This window comes from Erythrolamprus reginae, chromosome 1 (genome assembly GCF_031021105.1).
Source record: "Erythrolamprus reginae isolate rEryReg1 chromosome 1, rEryReg1.hap1, whole genome shotgun sequence".
In the NCBI taxonomy this organism is placed as follows: domain Eukaryota; kingdom Metazoa; phylum Chordata; class Lepidosauria; order Squamata; family Dipsadidae; genus Erythrolamprus; species Erythrolamprus reginae.
The window spans coordinates 24761435-24785537 of NC_091950.1; the positions used below are offsets into that span (position 1 = coordinate 24761435).

A 24103-nucleotide genomic window follows, 5' to 3' on the forward strand; every position below is an offset into this window, starting at 1 on the left:
CCTGAGCCAATCATGCTAGCTCAGGAATTCTGGGAGTTGAAGTCCATAAGTCACAGAAGAGCCAACTTTGCCTACCCTTGCCCTACAGCATATCTGGATAGTACCTGGGTAGAAGATTTTAAAAGAAGCAAAACAAAATATTTGAACTTATGAGGGTGGGGGCTTCTTCCTGCTTTGGCCTCCCTTAGTTGCTCAGTCAGAAGGCCCAGCCTGGAGATGGCCACAAGGCATGCTGGGATTTGTAGTTTTATAATGCTTGGATGTCACAGATCCCATAGGCCTGGCTTTAGTTTCCCTATCTGGGTTTAAGACAATTTGCCTTCACTCCTATCCAGGAGCTTTGAGGCCTTCCAGGTGTCGAAGCAGCAAAGAGGAAAGATGGACAGTTGCTAGGCAACCATACACAACCTGTGGATGGCAACAAGATCCCAGTTCCAGAACAGGATATCAGTCTGCAAGATTGGCGGATCTGAAGGTGGGAAAACCCAGCCCCCGTGTGAAGTGATTGGTGTTGAATGCTGCACAGCAATGGAAGCAGACATCTCCAAAGCAGGTAAGTGAAACATGGACTTCCTTTTCTGCTGGGTATCAGATCATCTGCTCCAGGTAGGTGGACAGTAGCAGCTCAGGAGGCAAAAAGATAGTGCGCTTGTTGCTAACCTTCATTTGGCGTTTGCCGTCATAGTTTGAACCTGAGGGCAGAGATGTTCAAAAGAAAGCCACATGTTAAAAGCCAACTCATGCCACCTGCTTTCTAGTGGTGCTAAGAGTGTATGCCACCAAGCTGGGGGCTGCAGATCTACTCCACTGTCTCAGTAAGGAAGGGTGTGGCTAGCTGATGAGGCCAAAACAAGGCCGAAATGGTACCATCCTAGTCTCCCTTAATTTTAAAATTTCAGCTAAAAACATTTGATACATACAGAATATAGTTGTCGGCTATGAATATATTAACTGCCTTGAAATGGTCCTGGGTTGGGCCTAGAGGCAAAAAGGAGCTGTGACGTTTCTTCAATATACCAGGGTGATCCGACATAAAAAAACATATAGCCCCTCCCTGGTACAGAGCTGGAGGGATCAGGCCTGGTGGCTCAACTGTAAATTCTCTGCCTTACAAGACAGAAGCTGCCAGATCGAATCCCAGTAAGGAAGGGTGTGGCTAGCTGATGAGGCCAAAACAAGGTCGAAATGGTACCATCCTAGTCTCCCTTAATTTTAAAATTTCAGCTAAAAACATTTTATATATATATTTGTTTTCGTAGATTTTCACGGGTATATGTATGTAGATTGTTCTGAGTTCGGGTTTTGTCCCGTGTAATATTTTGAGTGTGTATGCAACGTTTCGGTGAAATCACATTCACCATCATCAGGCTGAAGTTATAAGCTTCGTGCTGCTGAAAATATAGAATCGTCGCATAGACACTCAAAATATTACACGGGACAAAACCCGAACTCAGAACAATCTACATATATAGTGTATATATATATCTCAGACAGACAGGGCATCTCCATGTATTTGCCAATTTAAAAAAATGCAGAGCCCATTGACTAGATTATGAACATATTTATTATATCATGTGCACTCCATATCGCACTGTCCACTTCCTGTATCAATGTTTCTAAATCTTGCCCAGGTTAAGATGTGCGGACTTCAACTCCCAGAATTCCTCAGCCAACATGCTGGCTGAAGAATTCTGAGAACTTCTAGGGAGGAGTTTGTTTTTTCATTCATTCATTCATTCATTCATTCATTCATTCATTCATTCATTCATTCATTCATTCATTCATTCACTCAATTTTTATCCTGCCCTTCTCCTTAGACTCAGGGCAGCTTACAACATGTTAGCAATAGCACTTCTTAAAAAAGCCAGCATATTGCCCCCACAATCTGGGTCCTCATTTTACCCACCTCGGAAGGATGGAAGGCTGAGTCAACCTTGAGCCGGAGAAGAGATTTGAACTGCTGACCTGCAGATCTACAGTCAAGTTTTAGTGGCTTGCAGTACTGCACTCTACCTGCTGCGCCACCTCGGCTCTTCATTTGTCCTCAGCCTCTTTCTCCCAGCCAAACTTTCTAAACTTCACTGCCTTTTCCTCCTTTGGAATGTAACCCTCCCTCCTGCGAATCCAGGCTACATTCCACCACATTAATACGATAATATAATATAATATAATGTATATTATATTATATTATATTATATTACCGTATATTATATTATATTATATTATATATATTATATTATATTATTATATTATATTATATTATATTATATTATATTATATTATATTATTTATTGGATTTGTATGCCGCCCCTCTCTGTGGACTCGGGGGCGGCTAACAACAGTGACAAAAACAGAATATAAAAATCCAATACTAAAACAGCTAAAAACCCTTGTTATAAAACCAGTCATACATACAAACATACCATGCATAAATTGTAGAAGCTTAGGGGGAAAGATTATCTTAGTTCCCCCATGTCTGACGGCAGATGTGGGTTTTGAGGTGCTTACAAAAGGCAAGGAGGGTGGGGGCTATTCTAATCTCTGGGGGGAGTTGGTTCCAGAGGGCCGGGGCCGCCACAGAGAAGGCTCTTCCCCTGGGCCCCGCCAACCAACATTGTTTAGTTGACGGGACCCGGAGAAGGCCCACTCTGTGGGACCTAACTGGTCGCTGGGATTCGTGCGGCAGAATTATATTATATTATATTACATATTACATTACATTACATTACATTATATTAGTACAGTACAGCCTAGCACAGCACAACACAACACATAACAGAGTTGGAAGGGACCTTGGAGGTCTTCTAGTCTAACTCCCTGCTTAAGCAGGAAAGTCTACACCACTTCAGAGAAATGGTAATCCAACATCTTCTTTAAAACTTCCAGTGTTGGAGCATTCACAAATTTCTCCTTAGTTGTAAGTTGCTTCTCTCCTTGATTAGTTTCTACCTATCGCTATACTGCTGTAATGCTTTGTTTAGTTTTGCAAATGTGCCATGGGAAGAAGATGCCACAAGATTTAACCAGCTCCTTTCCTAAGGATAATTCAATTCAATTTTTCAATTCAATTTATTAGATTTGTATGCCATTCTTCTCCGAAGACTCCATAATGCATGGAGAAGTGAAGGTATATAGGGGATCCAAATTTGCAAGACGGTGGGTGTGGGCCCCCCCCTCTTTTATAGGTGTGTCTAAAGGGGCAAGGTTTCGACTAGCTTCCTTTGCCTGTCATCTTGCAAATTCTGACGCCCCCATGGATATTTTGATGGTCTTGATAGAGCCAAGTCCTTTCTCCGCTCTCAAAGGCCCTTTTGCGTGCTAACAGTGACCAAGTCTGCAATTACCCAGGCTAATTACATACACACTGAAGCTATAGCACACAATGAATAACCATTTGTGCAGGTTAGCAGTTTCTAGCAGCCCTCTACCTTCCTTTCCAAAAGCTGAATAACTGTTCTTCTTTTTAAACGATGCAGAAAAAAACCATAAAATCTGCAGTGGCTCAGTTAAAATTATAGCCACTGCAGACGGGGTGAAGGAAAGTTATCTTTCTTATCTATACATGGGGTAGGGAAGAAAAAAAAATAACAGTGCCTAAATTATATTAAAATATCTGCAGTGTACCGGTCATAGGGCGGTAACTTAATCATCCATATGCTTTGGCTGCAGAAAATCTGCAGGTGACCAGAAAAACTTAAACCTATGTTACCCTACTTTTATAATATTGCAGGATACGGTTGAGCAGGACAACATAGCAAAATTTCATGAAACTCTTAAAACTGTTTGGCTGTAAAACTGATCCTCTCTTTTTGCCATTAGTGCCTATGCAGCCTAGTAACTGTTCTGAATGGTCCTTGACCAACTCTGGTAATGTCAGATTCTGAGGAGGATGAGCCAGGCCCATTTTGGTATCCTGGGCCAGTGATTTTGCCAGCTGATGCAGAGAGTGGGGGAGAAATAGACCTGGATGAACCTGAAAGACCACCAGAGGTGGCAGATATACCAATAACAATAGGGTCTGACTTAAGAGGATGAGGAAGACCACGAGCCTTTGTTAGATGCCTGCTTTAGGAGACTATAGGTTATGACCTATAAAGCCCTTCATGGCACCGGACCAGATTATCTCCGGGACCGCCTTCTGCTGCACGAATCTCAGCGACCAGTTAGGTCCCACAGAGTGGGCCTTCTCTGGGTCCCGTCAACTAAACAATGTCATTTGGCGGGACCCAGGGGAAGAGCCTTCTCTGTGGCAGCCCCAGCCCTCTGGAACCAATTCCCCCCAGAGATTAGAATTGTCCCCACCCTCCTCACCTTTCGTAAGCTTCTTAAAACCCACCTTTGCCGTCAGGCATGGGGGAGCTGAGATATTCTTTCCCCCTAGGCCTTTACAATTTATGCATGGTATGTTTGTATGTATGTTTTGTTTTATAATAAGGGTTTTTTAGTTGTTTTAGTATTGGATTGTTACATGCTGTTTTTTTTATCACTGTTGTTAGCCGCACCAAGTCTACGGAGAGGGGCGGCATACAAATCCAATAAATGAGTGAGTGAGTGAGTGAGTAAGTAAGTAAGTAAATAAGTAAGTAAATAAACAAACAAACAAACAAACAAACAAACAAACAAACAAACAAATAAGAAAAAGACAAGAACACTTGTATGAGAAAAGAAGTAGTCTGTAGTTTGGTAACTAGGAAATTGTTGACCCCATAGGTATTTAAGGGTGATGGATGGGAAATTCGGGGTGGAGTTTCAACATTTTGTAACGGAGTCAGTTGATGTTTGGGGTTCCAGCAATGTTACTCTAGCCAACTGTTATTCTCTGGTAAAATCCTTGGAGTAGAATTGTCTACGGAGAATCTGGGAAGCTGTAACTGTAAATCAATGAAACTGAAGAATCTTTATCTCATAAAGGAATGTGCAATTAGTTTTGATCTTTGGCAGCAGCCTATCCGCTGGACTTGTTATTTTTAACCCCTCTCACTGAGTAGCTGCCAAGATCAACTCACATTCATGAATTTGGCTTGTATAAATGATGCTTTCCATATAAAAAGATTGATTTGAAATATCAGCGTGTGGATTCCTCCTTTGTTTTCAATCTGCGTAGGCCTGGATTAGAACAGTAACTACAGCCAATAAGCAGTCCAGCATACCATACTTATCTGTGCTTCCTACCAGCATCTTTGATAGAAATTGCCCCAGGAATTATAAAACAATAGGACGGCATGTAAATTTTCCAAACTAAACAAAAAATATCCTGGAAGAAGGTCATATTGCTTCCAAGATGTTATCTACAATTTATGAGAGGCGCCAGTTTTTAATTTTAACTTCACTTAATTAATTTTGAACTTCTGCTCTTTGTATTTATGGAGACATTTGCTAGATAGCCAAGCTATCTACAATCTATATTGGAATGATTGCATTTGAGAATCTTCTTACTTAACGTTTGCACTGTCCCTTTAAATGAGTATTGAAAAACGACGCCCTGATTAAACTTCTCCCTGGAAGGATAGATTGTAAACTGGGAGGCAGCTCCTTGTGGCCTAGCCCTTACTGGTTGGGAGAGATAGCAGCAAACCAACAGGCAAGTAAGTTTAAAAATATAAAAATACACATGTATATTACAGTGTAGTTACTCACTGGCAGAGACGAGGTCCATGTACTGGCAGAGGGCATGGAGGAGTAGCCGTTCAAAGCTGCAAGAAAGAGAGAAAATGGCATTTTAACAGCTCCACTTAGGAATCCGCGAAGGGGAAATCCCTTCTGATAGTTTTAAACTTATTTGCATGTTTATTTTATTTATTTATTTATTTATTAGATTTGTATGCCGCCCTTCTCCGAAGACTCGGGGCAGCTAACAACAATAAAAAGACAATGTAAAGAAATCTAATATTAAAAATAATCTAAAAAACCCCAATTTAAAGAACCACTCAGACATACAAACATACCATGTATAAATTCTATAAGCCTAGGGGGAAGGGAAATTTCAATCCCCCCATGCCTGACGACAGAGGTGGGTTTTAAGGAGCTTGCGAAAGGCAAGGAGGGTGGGGGCAATTCTGATATCTGGGGGGAGCTGGTTCCAGAGGGTCGGGGCCGCCACAGAGAAGGCTCTTCTCCTGGGTCCCGCCAAACGACATTGCTTAGTCGACCGGACCCGGAGAAGGCCCACTCTGTGGGACCTAACCGGTCACTGGGATTTGTGCAGCAGAAGGCGGTCCCGGAGATATTCTGGTCCGATGCCATGAAGGGCTTTATAGGTCATAACCAACACTTTGAATTGTGACTGGAAATTGATCAGCAACCAATGCAGACTGCGGAATGTTGGTGTAACATGGGCATACTTTTGGGAACCCCATGATTGCTCTCGCAGCTGCGTTCTGCACGATCTGAAGTTTCCGAACACTTTTCAAAGGTAGCCCCATGTAGAGAGCATTACAGTAGTCGAACCTCGAGGTGATGAGGGCATGAGTGACTGTGAGCAGTGACTCCCGGTCCAAATAGGGCCGCAATTGGTGCACCAGGCGAACCTGGGCAAACGCCCCCCCTCGCCACAGCTGAAAGATGTTTCTCTAATGTGAGCTGTGGATCGAGGAGGACGCCCAAGTTGCGGACCCTCTCTGAGGGGGGCAACAATCCAGATTGCTGCCCCCAACAATCTGGATCCTCATTTTACCCACCTTGGAAGGTTGGAAAGCTGAGTCAACCTTGAGCCGAAACATTTAAATATGTGAAAGGGCTAAATAAGGTTCAGGAGGGAAGTGTTTTTAATAGGAAAGTGAACACAGGAACAAGGGGACACAATCTGAGGTTAGTTGGGGGAAAGATCAGCAGCAACGTGAGAAAATATTGTTTTACTGAAAGAGTAGTAGATGCTTGGAACAAACTTCCAGCAGACGTGGTTGGTAAGTCCACAGTAATTGAATTTAAACATGCCTGGGATAAACATATATCCATCCTAAGATAAAATACAGGAAATAGTATAAGGGCAGACTAGATGGACCATGAGGTCTTTTTCTGCCGTCAATCTTCTATGTTTCTAATAGTACATCAAACCTTATCCACTTTAAGAGGCTACTTAGAATAGTGATCTTCAACCTGGGGGCCTGCAATATTGTCACAGGGGACCCATGAATATTTGATCCAGTCTAGTGCTTTAAATCTCTTAGGGATCCGTGGCCAGAAAAGGGGGATCAGTGGGGAAGAAAAGATTGAGAATAGACAATACACATTCAAAGTTTCTATAGTAATTATGACCGATAGTGGAGTTAATTCTAACTCTAAAGCAGTGTCTTTGGGACAGATTTGAAGAAGAGGGAGTCAACCTATTCTCCAAAGTACCTGAGCGTAGAACAAGAAGCAATGGATGGAAACTAAACAAGGAGAGAAGCAATTTAGAACTAAGGAGAAATTTCCTGACAGTTAGAACAATTAACCAGTGGAACAGCTTGACTCCAGAAGTTGTGAATGTTCCAACACTGGAAGTTTTTAAGAAGATGTTGGATAACCATTTGTTTGAAGTAGCGTAGGCTTTCCTGCCTAAAGCAGGAGGTTGGACTAGAAGACCTCCAAGGTCCCTTCCATTGTTAGTATTACAGTGTTCCCTTGATTTTCGCGGGGGATGCATTCTGAGACCGCCCGCGAAAGTCGAATTTCCGCGAAGTAGAGATGCGGCAGTAAATACACTATTTTTGGCTATGAACAGTATCACAAGCCTTCCCGTAACACTTTAAACCCCTAAACTGCAATTTCCCATTCCCTTAGCAACAATTTAGATCATTACTCACCATGTTTATTTATTAAAGTTTATTAATTTTTTTTTTATTAAAGGCAGATGAAAGTTTGGCGATGACATATGATGTCATCGGGCAGGAAAAACCGTGGTATAGTGGAAAAAACAGCAAACTATTTTTTAATTAATATTTTTGAAAAACCGTGGTATAGCCGTTTCGCGAAGTTCGAACCCGTGAAAATCGAGGGACCACTGTATATCAAATTGGCCACAGATAAATCCAAGGGACGAGTGTTTGAAAATTTAATCAAACTTTCAAAGCTCCAGAAGAAATGTGTGACTTTGTTTTTAAGGTGTGTGTGTGACCTGAGTGCTCTTTAGCTTGAGGGAAAACTACAGTGATTTTGGATAGTTCCATTGGCACTCAGTAGATGTCCTACTCATCCTTACCTAATTATTGCTACTATCATTATCATAAATTATTTTAACTTAAAAAGGAAACGGGAAGCTTGCCGCCCACAGAATGAAGAGTCAGACCTCAAGCAATATCTTCATTTATATATTAAATAGTCTCTAAGTCCCATAGGCAGGTTCAGCAACTAAAAAGAAGAGAGTGGTCTGGTCCAGAATTACTCAGAGAGTAAAAAGAAAAAGAAGCTGGTGAGATAACAAACATTCTAGGGCAGGGGTAGGCAAAGTTGGCTCTTCTATGACATGTGGACTTCAACTCCCAGAATTCCTGAGCTAGTATGATTGGCTTAGGAATTCTGGGATTTGAAGTCCACAAATCATAGAAGAGCCAACCTTGCCTACCCCCTGCTATAGGCCAATCCCATCATTTATTTATTTATTGGATTTGTATGCCGCCCCTCTCCGCAGACTCGGGGCGGCTAACAACAGCAATAAAACAGCATATAATAATAATCCAATACTAAAACAGTTAAAAACCCTTACTATAAAACCAAACATACATACAGACATACCATGCATAAAATTGTAAAGGCCTAGGGGGAAAGAGTATCTAAATTCCCCCATGCCTGGCGGCAGAGGTGGGTTTTAAGCAGCTTATGAAAGGCAAGGAGGGTGTGGGCAATTCTAATCTCTGGGGGGAGTTGGTTCCAGAGGGCCGGGGCTGCCACAGAGAAGGCTCTTCCCCTGGGTCCCACCAAGCGACATTGTTTAGTTGACGGGACCTGGAGAAGGCCAACTCTGTGGGACCTAACTGGTCGCTGGGATTCGTGCAGCAGAAGGCGGTCCCTGAGATAATCTGGTCCAGTGTCATGAAGGGCTTTTATAGGTCATAACCAACACTTTGAATTGCGAAGTCATGGAAGAGCCAACTTTGCCTATCCCTGTTCTAGGGTATCAGAGGAGGCCTTGGTGACTGACTAAGCCCATCCCAGGTGCCATCTTGTAAACTCTAATAGTGGCCATTTAAGGAGAACATCCTAACAGGCTTTCAACATTCAAAATGCACACACTAGTTGATGGTCTGGTCAAGCTTTGCGTGCTAAACGCCACTGAAGTCGTTGCTGAGAATAGCAGTCAGCAATATTTACCTATTGTCCATCATAGCTGTGTAGACAGCTTGAGGGTTAGTGGAGAAAAAGGCCAGCAACTGTTCCTCCAAGCCTTCCAGGGTTTCCTGTAAAAATGACAACAACAAGCTGTTCCAATCTACAACGGGGAAAGTCTACATCAGTGTTTTGTTTTTTTTAACTGTGACTTTAAGGTGTGTGGACTTCAGCTCCCAGAATTCTCCAGCCAGCCAAGCTGGCTGGGGAATTCTGGAAGTTGAAGTCCCAGCATCTTAAAAATTGCTGAGGTTAAAAAAATACTACAAAATAAACAAGAGAAAGATTTTTATAGTTTGGGAAAACTTTTACAAATGGTTTGAAACCAGAAGGAACAACCAATAAATAAGTAAATAATACATGGACATAATTGATAATTGCAAATAACATACTGAAAATGTAAATAATTGATGTACGGACTAGATAAAATAATAACGAGACACACAGACTTTGCTTTTTGATTCACCAGAGATGTAAATAAGAAGATAACGGTATGTCATGTAACCGTTTTTTCTTTTTACTTTTTCCTCTCTTTCTTCCTTTTTGCTTTCTTCTCCCCCCCCCCCCCTTTCTTCTCTTTTATTTTCTATCTGTATGTTTCAATTGTTGTTTATTGGTCTTTTTGAATTGCACCATTGTTTTATTTGTGAATAAAATTATATTAAAAAAAAATAAAAAATACTGATCTATAATCTACAACAAGGAGCAGCAACATATTTACTCTGCTCATATATTTACTGGTGCAACAGAGTGGATCAGAAATAGAGCTATTGATCAGAACGCCTCCACTTCAGATCTCACTTATGCTTCCTGTTGTGTTTGGGCCTGGGCCAGCCGTTGCTCCCACAGATGGGAGAGACGCGGCACAAAGTGAGTGCGAAAGCCTGGCTGATAGCCAGGAAGATGTGGCAGACAGCCAGGAGGATGAGGCCACTGGTTCGCAGGATTCAGCAGACAGCCCAGGGGATTTGGCATGCAGTCCCTCAGACAGTCTTTCGTCCTTGGATTCTTCTGCAGATCAATATATTGATCTGCGTAGCCGAAGAGCTATGCAAAGGAGGGATCGATTGAAGGAGTATTACAAGTCATCACACCTGGGCTGGGTGTGGTTCCCTTAATGAGGGCTAAAGGTATAAAAGGGAACAAAGGCACAAGGCAAACTGTGGCTGTTTATCTGTGTTATTTTGTGGTTCCTGCTCTGAAGTTTCTGTTCCGTGCCTTTGGAGTTTTCAACCCAGCTTTTTCAGACACGTGGGAGGTGAAACCTCTGGGACTTGCTGTTTGCTCCAAAGATTCAAAAGGACTCCTGAAACATCTTTGATCATTCCAGGTTGTCTTTGTTTGTTTTTTCCTGTGTTTTTGTATGCGGCTGAAGTAAGCCTTGCACTATCATTGTTTCTTGACACTAAGGACTGTTTTGAGTAACCCTTTTTTGTTTATTTAATAAAAGTTTGCTGATTAGCAGAGCATGTGTGTGTTTGATTTCTTTTCCTTGGACTGTTACGCATTGCCTGAGCCCAGTCAGGCAGAACACTTCCTACTCACATGAGGCCTCATAAAGTGGGATTGCTTTTATCCTCAGTTTTCTGCAATATGGGTGCAAGTTACGGGTCTACCTCACAGGTCTGTGGCAAAGATCCAGGAAAAAAATAGCAATTTGAACAATCTAAGCCAAACAAAAATAAAGGGGACAAAATGTTACAGTTCATCACTGCAACAAGATCTTTCCAGACACACTGGATATTCTTATATAGTGCAAATGGCCATAAATGCAGGCTAGTTGCTGGGCACCCAAAATGCATTCATGTGACTGTGGGGTGGCCGCTGTTGGAAGTTTATATCCAGGACAAAAGTAGCCTGTTGTATCTTTGAATAATCGCTATGCAACCAGTCCTAAGTTGAGGACTACCTGTATAAGCCACTTCTGCTGTTGCCTATAGATTTATAGAATAACCTACCATGGGAATCCGACTTCGTTTCAGGGTGGTGCGTAAGCGTCGGCTGATGCGCTGGAAACAGTCTTTGGGTGTAAACGGAAGATGCTCTGTAACAATAGGGAAGAAAAGTGACAGGGGGAAACATGTACACCAAAAATACACCAAATAAATCCTGGAAGAATATCTCATTCTTCCTGGGCAAAGCCAATACATTTTGGAAGCCTACAAGTTCAACTTCAACCACAAGCCTACAAGTTCAGCTTCAACACACGAACGCAATACAAACTTAAAGTAAACCACTCTAAACTAGACTGCAGGAAATACGACTTTAGTAACCGAGTAGTTGATGCATGGAACTCACTACCCGACTCTGTAGTTTCATCACCTAACCCTCAAAACTTTTCCTTTAGACTATCCATTGTTGACCTCTCCCAATTACTAAGAGGTCAGTAAGGAGCGTGTATAAGTGCACCAGCGTGCCTTCCATCCCCTGTCCTAATATTTCTTTTTTTCCTAGTTTCATGTATATAAATATTACTATATCTTTGTATACCACCAATACTTAGAAGTTGACAAAACAAAGAAATAAAAAATAAATAAAATGAAGTTCTAAGTGTTGGATTGATTTTCACAGATAGAATATGTAAATAGATATATTGCTCTTGGGTCAAGAAACACCCCCGATTTGGTGGTGGGGAATGTGTGTGTGTCTGGGTGGTGGGCACATTTCACTATGCACTGTTTTATGTTCTGTGTATATAAATTTGTTAAAAATTAATTTAAAAAAAGATTTTCACAGATATACTAGTCTTGGATAATGGATGTTCCATTCATAAAGAGCCATGGTAGTAGAGTAGTTAGAATGCAATATTGCAAGCTAACTCTGCATTCCCACTGCCAAAGAGTTTGATCCTGGCCGGCTCATAAAAACATAGAAGATTGACGGCAGAAAAAGACCTCATGGTTCATTTAGTCTGCCCTTATACTATTTCCTGTATTTTATCTTAGGATGGATATATGTTTATCCCAGGCATGTTTAAATTCTGTTACTGTGGATTTGCCAACCACCTCTGCTGGAAGTTTGTTCCAAGCATCTACTACTCTTTTAGTAAAATAATATTTTGTCACGTTGCTTCTGATCTTTTCCCCAACTAACCTCGGATTGTGCTACCTTGTTCTTGTATTCACTTTCCTATTAAAAACACTTCCCCCTCCTGATTCTTATTTAACATATTTAAATGTTTCGGCTCAAGGTTGATTTAGCCTTTCAACTTTCTAAGGTTAGTAAAATGAGGGTCCAGATTGTTGGGGGCAACATGCTGACTCTGTAAATTGTTTAAGAGAGGACACTATGGTATATAAGTCTAAGTGCTATGACTATTCTTAACCAGCAAAACAAAAATTCCTTGTCTTCCTCCTGTTCAAACTCCCTGCTTTATATCCAAGGCTTTAGACTACTGTATATTGAAGGAAGACAGATACGACCTTTTTTTGCTCGTAATGTCCATGCATGAATTTTCCGTACCTTTCCACTTGACCTCAGCTTTATCAGGAAATTTGTTTTTCGGTTTTTTTGAAGCCTCCTCTTCTAAATACAGAAGGACTCGCTCTTGTTCTTCCCCGGACCGGTTCATGAAATCATTCCAGATCTTAGAAACATATAAATATATAATATAAGCCCATTTCCAATTCCTCCCCTCTGCCATCTGCAGTAATCAAAACAAATTTAGCTCTGGATCACACTGTGTTCCACACACCAACCACTTCATTGACGGCTCCAGCAAGGGGTAATTTTTACCTTATTAAATTAAATTAATGGAGGTAAAGTAAATGGAAAGGATGAGATGTTTTCGCTTCAAAGGGAAGCTTTTAAAAGACTCTGTTTGTTACATGTGTTTACTAACTCACAGTTGACTAGGCACCATAAATACAGTACATGCAAGCCATCATACTGAACCACATTAACCCCAAAGTAGCTTCTCAGTTCTGATTTATTAAGTTTTATGTCTTGAGATGTTATATAAACTTAGCTGATTTGGTCAATAAACCAAATTTGAAGAAATCCTTGTTTACAATTACAGTGATACCTTGTCTTAGGAACTTAATTGGTTCTGGGAGGAGGTTCGTAAGGTGAAAAGTTTGTAGACAGTACTCATAGTACTGGATCCAGTTCTACACATTCTTTACGGTTCTCCTTCCAGTTCTGGAGCTGATAGGAAGTCTGTCTCCTCCATTATTATTATTATTATTGTTATTATTGTTGTTGTTGTTGTTATTATTATTATTTATTAGATTTGTATGCTGCCCCTCTCCGCAGACTCGGGGTGGCTCACAACAGTGATAAAGAACAATATGTATTGACAAATCTAATAATTTAAAATCTAAAATAGCAATTGTACATATAAAAAATCGAAAAACAAGGAACCCCAATATAAAAAACATACATACAGTCATATCATGCACTAAAACTACATAGGCAGGGGGAGATGTCTCAGTTCCCCCACACTTGACGACAGAGGTGGGTTTTTGAGGAGTTTACGAAAGGCAAGGAGGGTAGGGGCAGTTCTAATCTCTGGAGGGAACTGGTTCCAGAGGGTCGGAGCCGCCACAGAGAAGGCTCTTCCCCTGGGTCTCGCCAGACGACATGGTTTAGTCGACGGGACCTGGAGAAGGCCAACTCTGTGGGACCTGACCGGTCGCTGGGATTCGTGCGGCAGAAGGCGGTCTCGCAGGTATCCTGGTCCGGTGCCATGAAGGGCTTTATTGGTAATAACCAACACTTTGAATTGTGACCGGAAACTGACCGGCAACCAGTGCAGACCTCTTCCTAGTGCAGCGTCCTTTTTCCTCTGCTGACCAGAAATCTATACCCCCACTATAATCTCTCCTCCTAGCACGGCATCCTTTTTCCTCTACCTGTCCTAACCGAAAGACCTATTAGTTGTGGAGCTGACCAGCAACAGGGAGTTGCAGCAGAGGGTTGAAAGAGCCACATGCGGCTCCAGAGCCTTGGGTTGCTGACCCTTGGCCTGGAGGATTTGAGGGTTCCTGGGCCAGACTAGAAGACATTCAACTTCCATTCCAACCCTATGGATTCTTTCAGTTTTATTGCACAACAACCCTGTAGGAGAAACTCCACTGGATAAACTCTGGATTGGGAAATAACACAGTAGCTGCAACCACATCTGGGAGTTGAACATCGTAACTGCTACACCACTCTTGACTGAGTCATGTTTTTTCAGTTTTGTTCCTCACTGTCTTAGTAGGGAGTGTCGTTTTTCTTACATCATCTTCCAAATCACAACCTTGTTGCCATTCCGCTTATACCCAGGTTTACACAAAAGACCTTTGTTTCCATGGCACCTTAAGAAAACCTAACACCACCCATCTACCGCACAGTATGAATGCCTGAAGTGTGACTAAGCAACACTTCATCCTGTAATATTCCATTATCTTTCTCCACACAACAACTCCCTTCCCTTGTGCTCATTCCTCACACGTTGCATCACCAAGTTGTTAAGTGTACCACATCCAACACAAGGTACCCTCCTGGATAACACTCCACTTTTTTTTAAATTTAAAAGTTAAAAAAACTACCAGGCATTCATTCCTAGAGGCCTGCCACTCAATTCTTCTTTGGGGAACAGGATTCAAAACTAGCTACCCTGTTTCCCCGAAAATAAGACGTACCCCGAAAGTAAGGCATGTCAGAGGTTTTGCAGAATTTGCTAATATAAGGCACCCCCCGAAAATAAGGTGTAGTCAAGTTTACATACGGTACGGTGGAAAAACATACGGTACCATTCAAAGCTGTTCATAGCGGTACTGTAATAATGTGGCGTCCCCTGCTGGCCCCTTCCATCGCTTTGTACCATCTAGTACAGCAGACACTGTCTGCTGCTGTCTCACCGCCATTACAGTCTCCACTACAGTGCGTAGACTAGTTCCTCTGGTGGCCGGAAGCTGCAATAGCGGGAGTATACTGTTGTACCATATACCGGTAAGTGCCGTCGTTTGTGTGTGTGGGTGCCATACTGACAGGTACCGTACCGTAATCAGGGTACCATACGGTACACTTTATTTCGGGGTGTCAGCTTTTCTGCCTGTGAATTTGTCTTATTTGAGAAATATAAGGCACCCCGGAAAATAAGACGTAGCACAACTTTTGGAGCAAAAATTAACATAAGACAGTGTCTTATTTTCGGGGAAACACGGTAATTATTCCAGCCTTCCCCCAACCAGATTTCAATTTCTGCTTTTTCCAGACATTATGGCTGGTGTAGGACAGAACTCGGAGCAGAAAAATCTGCTGTCACAGAGAAGAGGGGATTGAGTTATTCTCCAAAGCGCCAGAGGGCAGGACAAGGAGTAAAGGATGGAAGTTTGTTTTAAAAAAGACCCAACCTAAAAGTAAGGAGCAATTTTCTGGCAGTTAGAACAATTAATCAGTGGAACAGCTTGCCTTCTGAAATTGTGAGTGCTCCCTCACTGGAAGTTTTCAAATACAGAATGAGCATCTGTTTGACTGGGATGATATAAGGCAGAAGCCTTCAAACTTATCAACTTTAGGACATGTGGACTTTAACTCCCAGCAGGCTAGGCTGGCTGGAGAATTCTGGGACTTGAAGTCCACAAGTCTTCAAGTTGTCAAGTTTAGCTATCCCTGATCTCAGGTTGGACTAGAACAGGGGTAGCCAAAGTTGGCTCTTCTATGGCTCTTCAACTCCTAGAATTCCTGAGCTAGCTTGATTGGCTCAGGAACTCTGGGAGTTGAAGTCCACAAGTCATAGAAGAGCCAACTTTGTCTACCCCTAGACTAGAAGATCAGCAAGGTCCCTTCGAGCCTTCTCTGTGGTGGCCCCGGCCCTTTGGAACCAACTCCCTCCAGAGATTAGAATTGCCCCCACCCTCCTCGCCTTTTGTAAGCTCCTTAAAACCCACCTCTGCCGTCAGGCATGGGGGAACTGAGATATTTTTCCCCCCTAGGCCTTTACAATTTATGCATGGTATGTTTGTTTGTATGTATGTTTGGTTTTACAATAAGGGTTTTTTAGTTGTTTTAGTACAGTATTGGATTTACATGCTGTTTTTTATTATCAATCAATTTAAAAAAATCTCATTCAATGACTATGGGATTACTGTGCTTGGTTGGCCAGCAAACTCGCCTGACCTCAACCCCATAGAGCAGTGGTTCTCAACTTGGGTGTCGGGACCCCTTTGGGGGTCGAATGATCATTTCACAGGGGTCACCTAAGACCATGGGAAAAGACAAATTTCCCATGGTGTTAGGAACTAAAGCTTCTATTCTGGTGCCTTGGAACATATTTTTACAATCCGACCAATCGGGCGTTTACAATGGGGGTGTTCCTCTGATCTTCCTGCCAATCAGCTTCAAGCTCTGTTGGGAGAATTGGCGCTAGACTTATGGTTGGGGGTCACCACAACATCAGGAACTATTAAGGGGTCGCGGCATTAGAAAGGTTGAGAACCACTGCCATAGAGAATCTATGGAGCATTGCCAAGAGAGACATGAGACTGAACAATGCAGAAGAGCTTAAGGCCGCTATTGAAGCATCCTGGTCCTCCATAACACCTCAGCAGTGCCACAGGCTGATAGCTTCCATGCCACACCGCATTGAGGCAGAACTCAAACAAGGCTCTGAGTACATATGCATGCTTATACTTTTCAGAGGTCCAATATTGTTCTATGGACACTCCTTGTTTTACCGATCGCATGTAATATTCTAATTTTCTGAGATGGTGGAATTGGAGTTTTCATGAGCCATGCCCCATAATCATCACAACGATGACAAATCACGACTTGTACTATCTTGCCTTGCGTGTAATGAGTCTCTCTCCTATATTAAGTTTCACCCTTTAAGTTGCATTACTGAAGTAAATGAATTTTGCACAATATTCTAATTTTTCGAGTTTCACCTGTGCAGTTTCTCAATGGAAGGTAGATTGGTAGCAATTGTTTTTTTCTGCGGGTTTTAACTATCTGTCAAAATCTATGCCTGTCTTGTTTGGTTGCAGAGCCAAATTACAAACAATCTTTTGTAATAAAGACATGATTTTACAGGCATGATACTGTCACATCTTCATCTTATTTTATTCTCATACCATCACTTTGGGAGCAGGCTCCTCATGTTTCCTGACTTAAATCCTCACCTGAAGGCTATGTTTTCAACCTCTACCACATCACCATCTGGTGATGTCACTTAAGAACAGAAAATGCAAAACTGGGCTTGGAGAGAGTTGCTGTTTCCAAGGAAGATGAATCAGCTAAAGGAAAAAAAAATAGACAGAGAGCCTTACCTTCATATATGTCTCATTACTGCAGGCTTCGGTAAAAATGCTGGGCGGAGCAGGATGGGCAAAATCTCCATCTTCACTGGCACAGTCATCCCGCTCAAGGAGGGTCATTAGGTAGCGTGCTAGAAATGTACAGAATTAATAATGAAATGTGAAGCTTCATGCATGTAATTATAACTATTGTAAATTATTTTGAGAATGGAAAGCCACTTGTGGATTACAATAGAATAATAGAATCAAATATTGTATTTTTAAACATTTTTGAGTTTGGGTTTTCTAATCCCTACCAATTAAAAGTTATTGTCAGACTCAGTTATTTATCTTTATTAATAATTTTTCTTATTTACTGTACTTGGTTTACCCTGCATTGATTGATTGGTTGATTTGGGTCAATTCCAGGGAGCTTACATATTTAATGCTCCCGCTCATATTTTTCCTACAACAACACTATAAGATTTGATGTTCTAAGTCTAGGATGTTTTATAAAATATGTATTATAGTCTATAGCTTGTCAGAAAAATATCATGGTTAAAAAAAGGGAGGGGAAGGGTGATACCTTGAATGTCAGGGATCAGGTGACAAATGCTGGTAAGAGACCTAGAATCATAAAACCAAATGGGTAGGATATGTATGCAGTGCCTTTAAGTACCAGACTTGGTTGAAGCATACAGAAGCATACACCATACAAGTAATCCTCACAAGAGTTTATTTAGTGATGGTTCAAAGTTACAATGGCACGGATAAGTTATGCATATCGAGGCAAAGAACCCCAATTATACCAACCAACTGATGGAGATCTAGCTTTCTGAGACAACCGAAGAATGGGATCTTGGCGTTTTGGTGGACAGCTCAATGGAGATATCAACCCAATGCGCAGCAGCAGTAAAAAAAGCAAATTCCATGCTGGGGATGATTAGGAGGGGAATCGAAAATAGGCCGGCAAGTGTTGTATTGCCTCTGTACAAATCGATGGTGAGACCACACTTGGAGTACTGTGTACAGTTCTGGTTACTGCATCTCAAGAAGGATATAATGGAAAAGGGTACAAAAACGGGCAACAAGAATGATCAAGAAAATGGAGCCCCTCCCTTATGATACCAGATTGCAACGCCTTGGTCTCTTCAGCCTTGAAAGATGGTGTTGAAGGGGTGAATTGATCGGAGTGTATAAAATCATGCATGGGATAGAAAAGGTGGATAGAGAAAAATTATTTTCTCTATCACACAATACTAGGACGAGGGGGCCCTCCCTAAAGCTCATAGGTAAGAAAGTGAGGACAAATAAAGGGAAATATTTCTTCACCGAGAGGGTAATTGTCTTATGGAATTAACTTCCAGAAGAGGTCGTGACAGCTGTCAGTCTGGATAGCTTCAAGGCAGGATTAGACAGATTCATGGGTGCTAAGTGTATCGGTGGTTATTGAAACAGATGTCCTATGTTGGTTGAGGCAGGCAGGATTCCCTTGGGGACCATTTGTTGGGGGTCAAGGGAAAGGGAGGGTTTTGCCTTCTCTTTATGCTCAAGATCCCCATGGACAATTGGTGGGCCACTGTGTGATGCAGAATCCTGGACTCGATGGGCTTTGGCCCGATTCAGCATGACTCTTCTTATGTTCTTATGATAAAAGTGACTTATGACAGTCACAAGTTTCACAGTGACAACTTTTGAAGTATCCCCATGATGATGTGACCAACATTCCAAATGCTTGGCAACTGGTTCATCGTGACTGTTTTTGCAGTGTCCCGGCATCGCGTGGTCCCCTTTTGCAACTTTCTGACAACCAAAGTCAATGGGGAAGCCAGGTTCACTTAGCAATCAGGTTACTAATTTATCAATGGTGGTGCAATTGGATACAAGTGTTTTTTCTTTGAGTTTCAGCATTACAAACTCATTACTCATCACAACACTTAAACACTGCCTTGTGAACTAAAATATATTTGAAAGCCTGCCAGAGTACTCCTTCTAAGATGGAAATTCCTGAAATTACCAATGTAAATTTGTTGAAATGACATAAAGATCATATAGTGATACTGTTTTCATAACATAGGTTGGCACAGAAAGACCAATCTTTGTTGTGCTTTTTTGATGACGTTTTTGATGTTAGGTCCATTTTAATTCTTAAGTTCTGAGATATGATAGAACCTAGAAACTTGATGGTTTGTACTGTTGATACTGTGTTGTCTAGTATTGCAAGAGGTGGTAGAATGGAAGGGTTTCTCCTAAGTCTACCATCATTTTGAGTGTAGTTAGTTCAAGGTTATTCTGATTGCATCACAAGGCTAGTTGTTCAACCTCCTGTCTGTATGCGGTTTTATTGTTTTCTCAAATGAGACCAATCACTGTTGTATCATCTGCAAACTTCAGTAGTTTAACAGAGATTTTTTTGTTTGAGATGCAGTCAATGGTATATAGAGAGAAGTGGACAGAGCACACAGCCCTGGGAGGGGTCTTGTGCTAACTGTATAGGTATCTGATGTGATTTTGCCTATCTTCACCTGCTGCTTCCTGTCTGTTAGGAAGCTTATGATCCATTTACAAGTGTGGTCAGGTACAGCTAGCTGATGTAGTTTAGTTAGAAGAATATCTGGAATGATGGTATCAAATGCTGAGCTGAAGTCTACAAAGATAATACCAGTCTACTACGCCCTGGTCAGACCACACCTTGAGTACTGTGTTCAGTTCTGGTCACCACACTTCAAAAAAGACATTGAGACTCTGGAGAAGGTGCAGAAAAGAGCAACCAAAATGATCAGGGGTCTAGAAACCAAGACTTACGAAGAGAGACTGTGGGAACTTGGCATGGATAGCCTAGAGAAAAGGAGGGCCAGAGCGGACATGATAGCAGTCTACAGGTATACGAGGGGTTGCCACAGAGAGGAGGGGGTCACTTTATTCTCCAGGGCACCGGAGGGCCGGACAAGGAACAACGGCTGGAAGCTGACCAAGGAGAGATTCAACCTGGAAATAAGGAAGAACTTCCTGACGGTCAGAACGATCAACCAGTGGAACAACCTACCAGCGGATGTTGTGAACTCCAATACTCTGAATATTTTAAAGAGGAAATTGGACTGCCATTTGGCTAGGATGCTATAGGGTTCCTGGTTAGACAGGGGGTTGGACTTGATGACCCGCATGGTCCCTTCCAACTCTAACAATAAATAAATAAATAAATAAATAAATAAATAAATAAATAAATAAATAAATAAATAAACAAACAAACAAACAAACAAACAAACAAACAAACAAACGGAGAGGGGCGGCATACAAATCCAATAAAATGAAATGAAATGAAACAAACAAACAAACAAACAAACAAACAAACAAACAAACGGACCCTTGCACGGGTCTTTGGAGATTCAAGATATTGTAGGATGTATTGCAGAGTCACATTAAGAGCATCATCTGTCGATCTATTTGCTGGATAGGCAAATCGCAAGGGGTCTAATGGGGTCTATGATGGTTTTCAGGTGAGCCAGAACTACTAGCCTTTCAAAGATCAGAATTTTCAGTCCCCGTAATTGTGGTTGTTACAAGTTAATAGCTCAAATCTTTGAAACACACTTGGAAAAGGCTGCTCTGGTTTTGATCTATAATCTAAAGGTAATCAAGAGGTAACAGCTAGCCACCAAAGGGCTATAAAAGCCTGTCTATCAACCACTTACTGTTCTCCAGCCTCTGGAGGCTCTTTTTCCCTTTAGCCTTGGGAATGAGGTCCGAGTTGCGAATGGCTTGGTCAATGTAATATTGCTTCCGTTTCGCTGGAGAAAACCTCTTGGCGGAAGGGGTGGCCAGAGGGGGCAAACAATCTTCAATCCTTCTGCAAGAGATAAAATTACAAAGGTTTAACTCTTTATAGACTCTTTTATCTTCTCTTTTGGCAAATGCTTCAAGGGCCAGCACAGCTAACTGCCAAAATAAATAAATAAATACACACTAATCAATAAATAATCCCAGCTGGACCTAAAGCAACTTTCATTAATGGCTAGGAAAAACAAGAGATGCTGTAGGATTCTCCTGCCCTTCTCCTAGCATAGAGTTTTTTTGGGGTAGGCTGCTCTTAAACATGGAGGATTTATTGAGCTATTATGAACAATGCTTATATCTTACACACATTTTCCATGTCTATATTTTTATCTTGCAACTGCTGTACCCAGATGACATACTGCTTAATGGAAGAGGATATGTTCAAGTTAAAAAAATAATTTTTAAAAAACTTATATATAAAAAAACTTTTTACCAATACACACTTTAAAAAAAAAGAAATTTTGAGCTCAACTGCCTGTTTGCTTAACAAGAGGTATTAATACTGGTATTAACTTTTTTTTTTTTTAGAATGGGAATAATTACCATCTGGATCAGTGCAAGCCACCTGCATCTTCAATAGTCAGACTACAAGAAAACATTTTGTTAATGTGGCAATCTGACCACTCTGGAGAGGAAGCACTGAGGAAAGTTGTGGGTTTTATTTTTGAGTCAACACGCATCAAGTGACATTGGTTTATTGCATTCTATGGTATGTGCAATGAAGCCTTATATTTTGTAATCCAGTCCTTTAAATTTAGATTGGTTCTCGCCAACCAAGGGGTTTCTTTTGGTGTGTGTGTGTGTAGGGAATGGACATAGGATTTAAAGATGTGAATTGTGTTTGTGGGAATAGAAGCCTGAGTTTTATTAAAATCAGAATGGAATAGAACACAATAGAACAGAACAGAACAGAAAGATCTGGAAAATTCTGGAGGTTTTCTAGTCCAGCCCGCAACTCAAGCAGGAGAACCTATAGTTATTATTTGCCTGGATTGATTTGACTGCTGGGCTGTTTGTGTTTTATATTATGTTTCTGCATTGTTTTTAAATGTTGGAAGCTGCCCAGAGTTGCTACAATAAGTGGCTATTTAAATTATATACACAAATAACTGTAAGCTGCCCAGTTACCCTATGTTAAGATGGATGTCCAGTAAATTTTATTTCTTTATTAATAAACGAAGTTTCCAATTAATAATTATGGTGAATATTCCCCATGAAATGGATAAAGGTGGAAAATAATAAGGACTATACCCAAAATTAATACATTGTATTAGTCTACAATACACATAATTCTCAGGATGTTTGCACTGTAGGTAGGTGGAAACAGTTTCATCTGATGGCTGATTATTTCCTCAATCTTTGAATAAAAATACGGGTGGGCAGAAGTTTAAAAAGTTAAAATATTAGAATGCCATCCTATCCAATGGATAGGAAATAATGCAGTGGGATTTTTTTTCCTTGTAGGAAAATACTGTACATTATTACTTCCATAAAATAAAATCATAATTTCCTAATTTCAGGCAACTGGCATATCAAAAAGGCATAAAGCACTGTACTGTACACTATGTAAGACGAAGACAAAAATAAAGAGATACCAAATGAGGAAATGATAATTAAAAATAAATATGGATTGTGAAGAAATGGATATGCTAACAAGGAAATTGGAAGGAAAAGAGGAATCGGATTGTTATAAAATTTGGAATAAGTTTTATAATTGGCTAAAAGAAAGAAGTGATAAATGAAATAAAATTTCATGGAGATTGATTGGCTGTTTGATTGATTTACTTAATTACTTGGACTTCTATGCCACCTAACTCCCAAAGGACTCTGGGCGGATACCGTCTAGTGCAGTGTTTCCCAACCTTGGCCACTTGAAGGTATCTGGACTTCAACTCCCAGAATTCCCCAGCCAGCATTTGCTGGCTGGGGAATTCTGGGAGTTGAAGTCCAAATATCTTCAAGTGGCCAAGGTTGGGAAACACTGGTCTAGTGGTTTAATAAAGGTTCCTGAAGTAACTTTATTTATAGCATAAATAAAGACTATGCAATCCTAACATTAACAAAGCAATGTATAATGTACTGCACATACATCCTATAACACTGTCTGACAGAAGAGGGGCTATAAATGCCCCAAATGTTTGTTGCAGGTCTGTTTTGTGTGTACTTACTAAAAAACAATAGAAAAGCATAAAGTACTAATACAATCGAAGATGGCAGACAGACGTCCCAAGTGGCAGGTTGACAAATAGGACCAGCAAAATGTGTATTGTAGAACTCACCTGCCCAAGGAATTGGTGAGCGAGTCATTTAAAGGCTCTAACTCTAAATAAAACAGACTTGGAATAAGGAGGAGTTTTATTAACTCTCAAAAAATGAACCCTCCACGTTTAGGAGGAAAGACATCACCCAAAAAACAAGGCAGCGGATGACAGCTGTTGCCTTCCCGACCTTCAAGATCCTGGAACTTGGATAGGTGGAATTTTTTTTACAATCAGACGTCAGAGCCTCCAGATGGGAAGGCAGTCTATCGGAAGGGAAGGGGCTCCATTCCCTGGACCTGAATCCAATGCAAGAAAGGGGGACACACATACACACACACAAAGGCAATTGCGGAGCGCCCACCACAACTCTCCTACTCACCCGTAGGGCCGGTCCAGGGGGACTCCAGGCAGCCGCTCCTCGGGGTTCCCGCTGAGCCCTCCGGCCGCTCCCCCTTTCAGCCCCACCATCGCTGCCCGGCCTGC

The 24103-nt window shown here is 41.4% G+C and overlaps 1 protein-coding gene across 1 annotated transcript; it reads right to left on the bottom strand.

Moving 5' to 3' along the window:
* R3HDM4 (R3H domain containing 4) lies at positions 1-24103 on the bottom strand. Its single transcript, XM_070732701.1, has 8 exons — positions 24000-24103; positions 21218-21372; positions 17559-17677; positions 12766-12889; positions 11262-11347; positions 9289-9374; positions 5638-5693; positions 1-692 (listed from the first exon to the last, which is right to left on the bottom strand). Exons 1-8 carry the CDS (start codon positions 24086-24088, stop codon positions 589-591), a joined length of 819 nt encoding a protein of 272 aa, XP_070588802.1. The 5' UTR covers positions 24089-24103; the 3' UTR covers positions 1-588.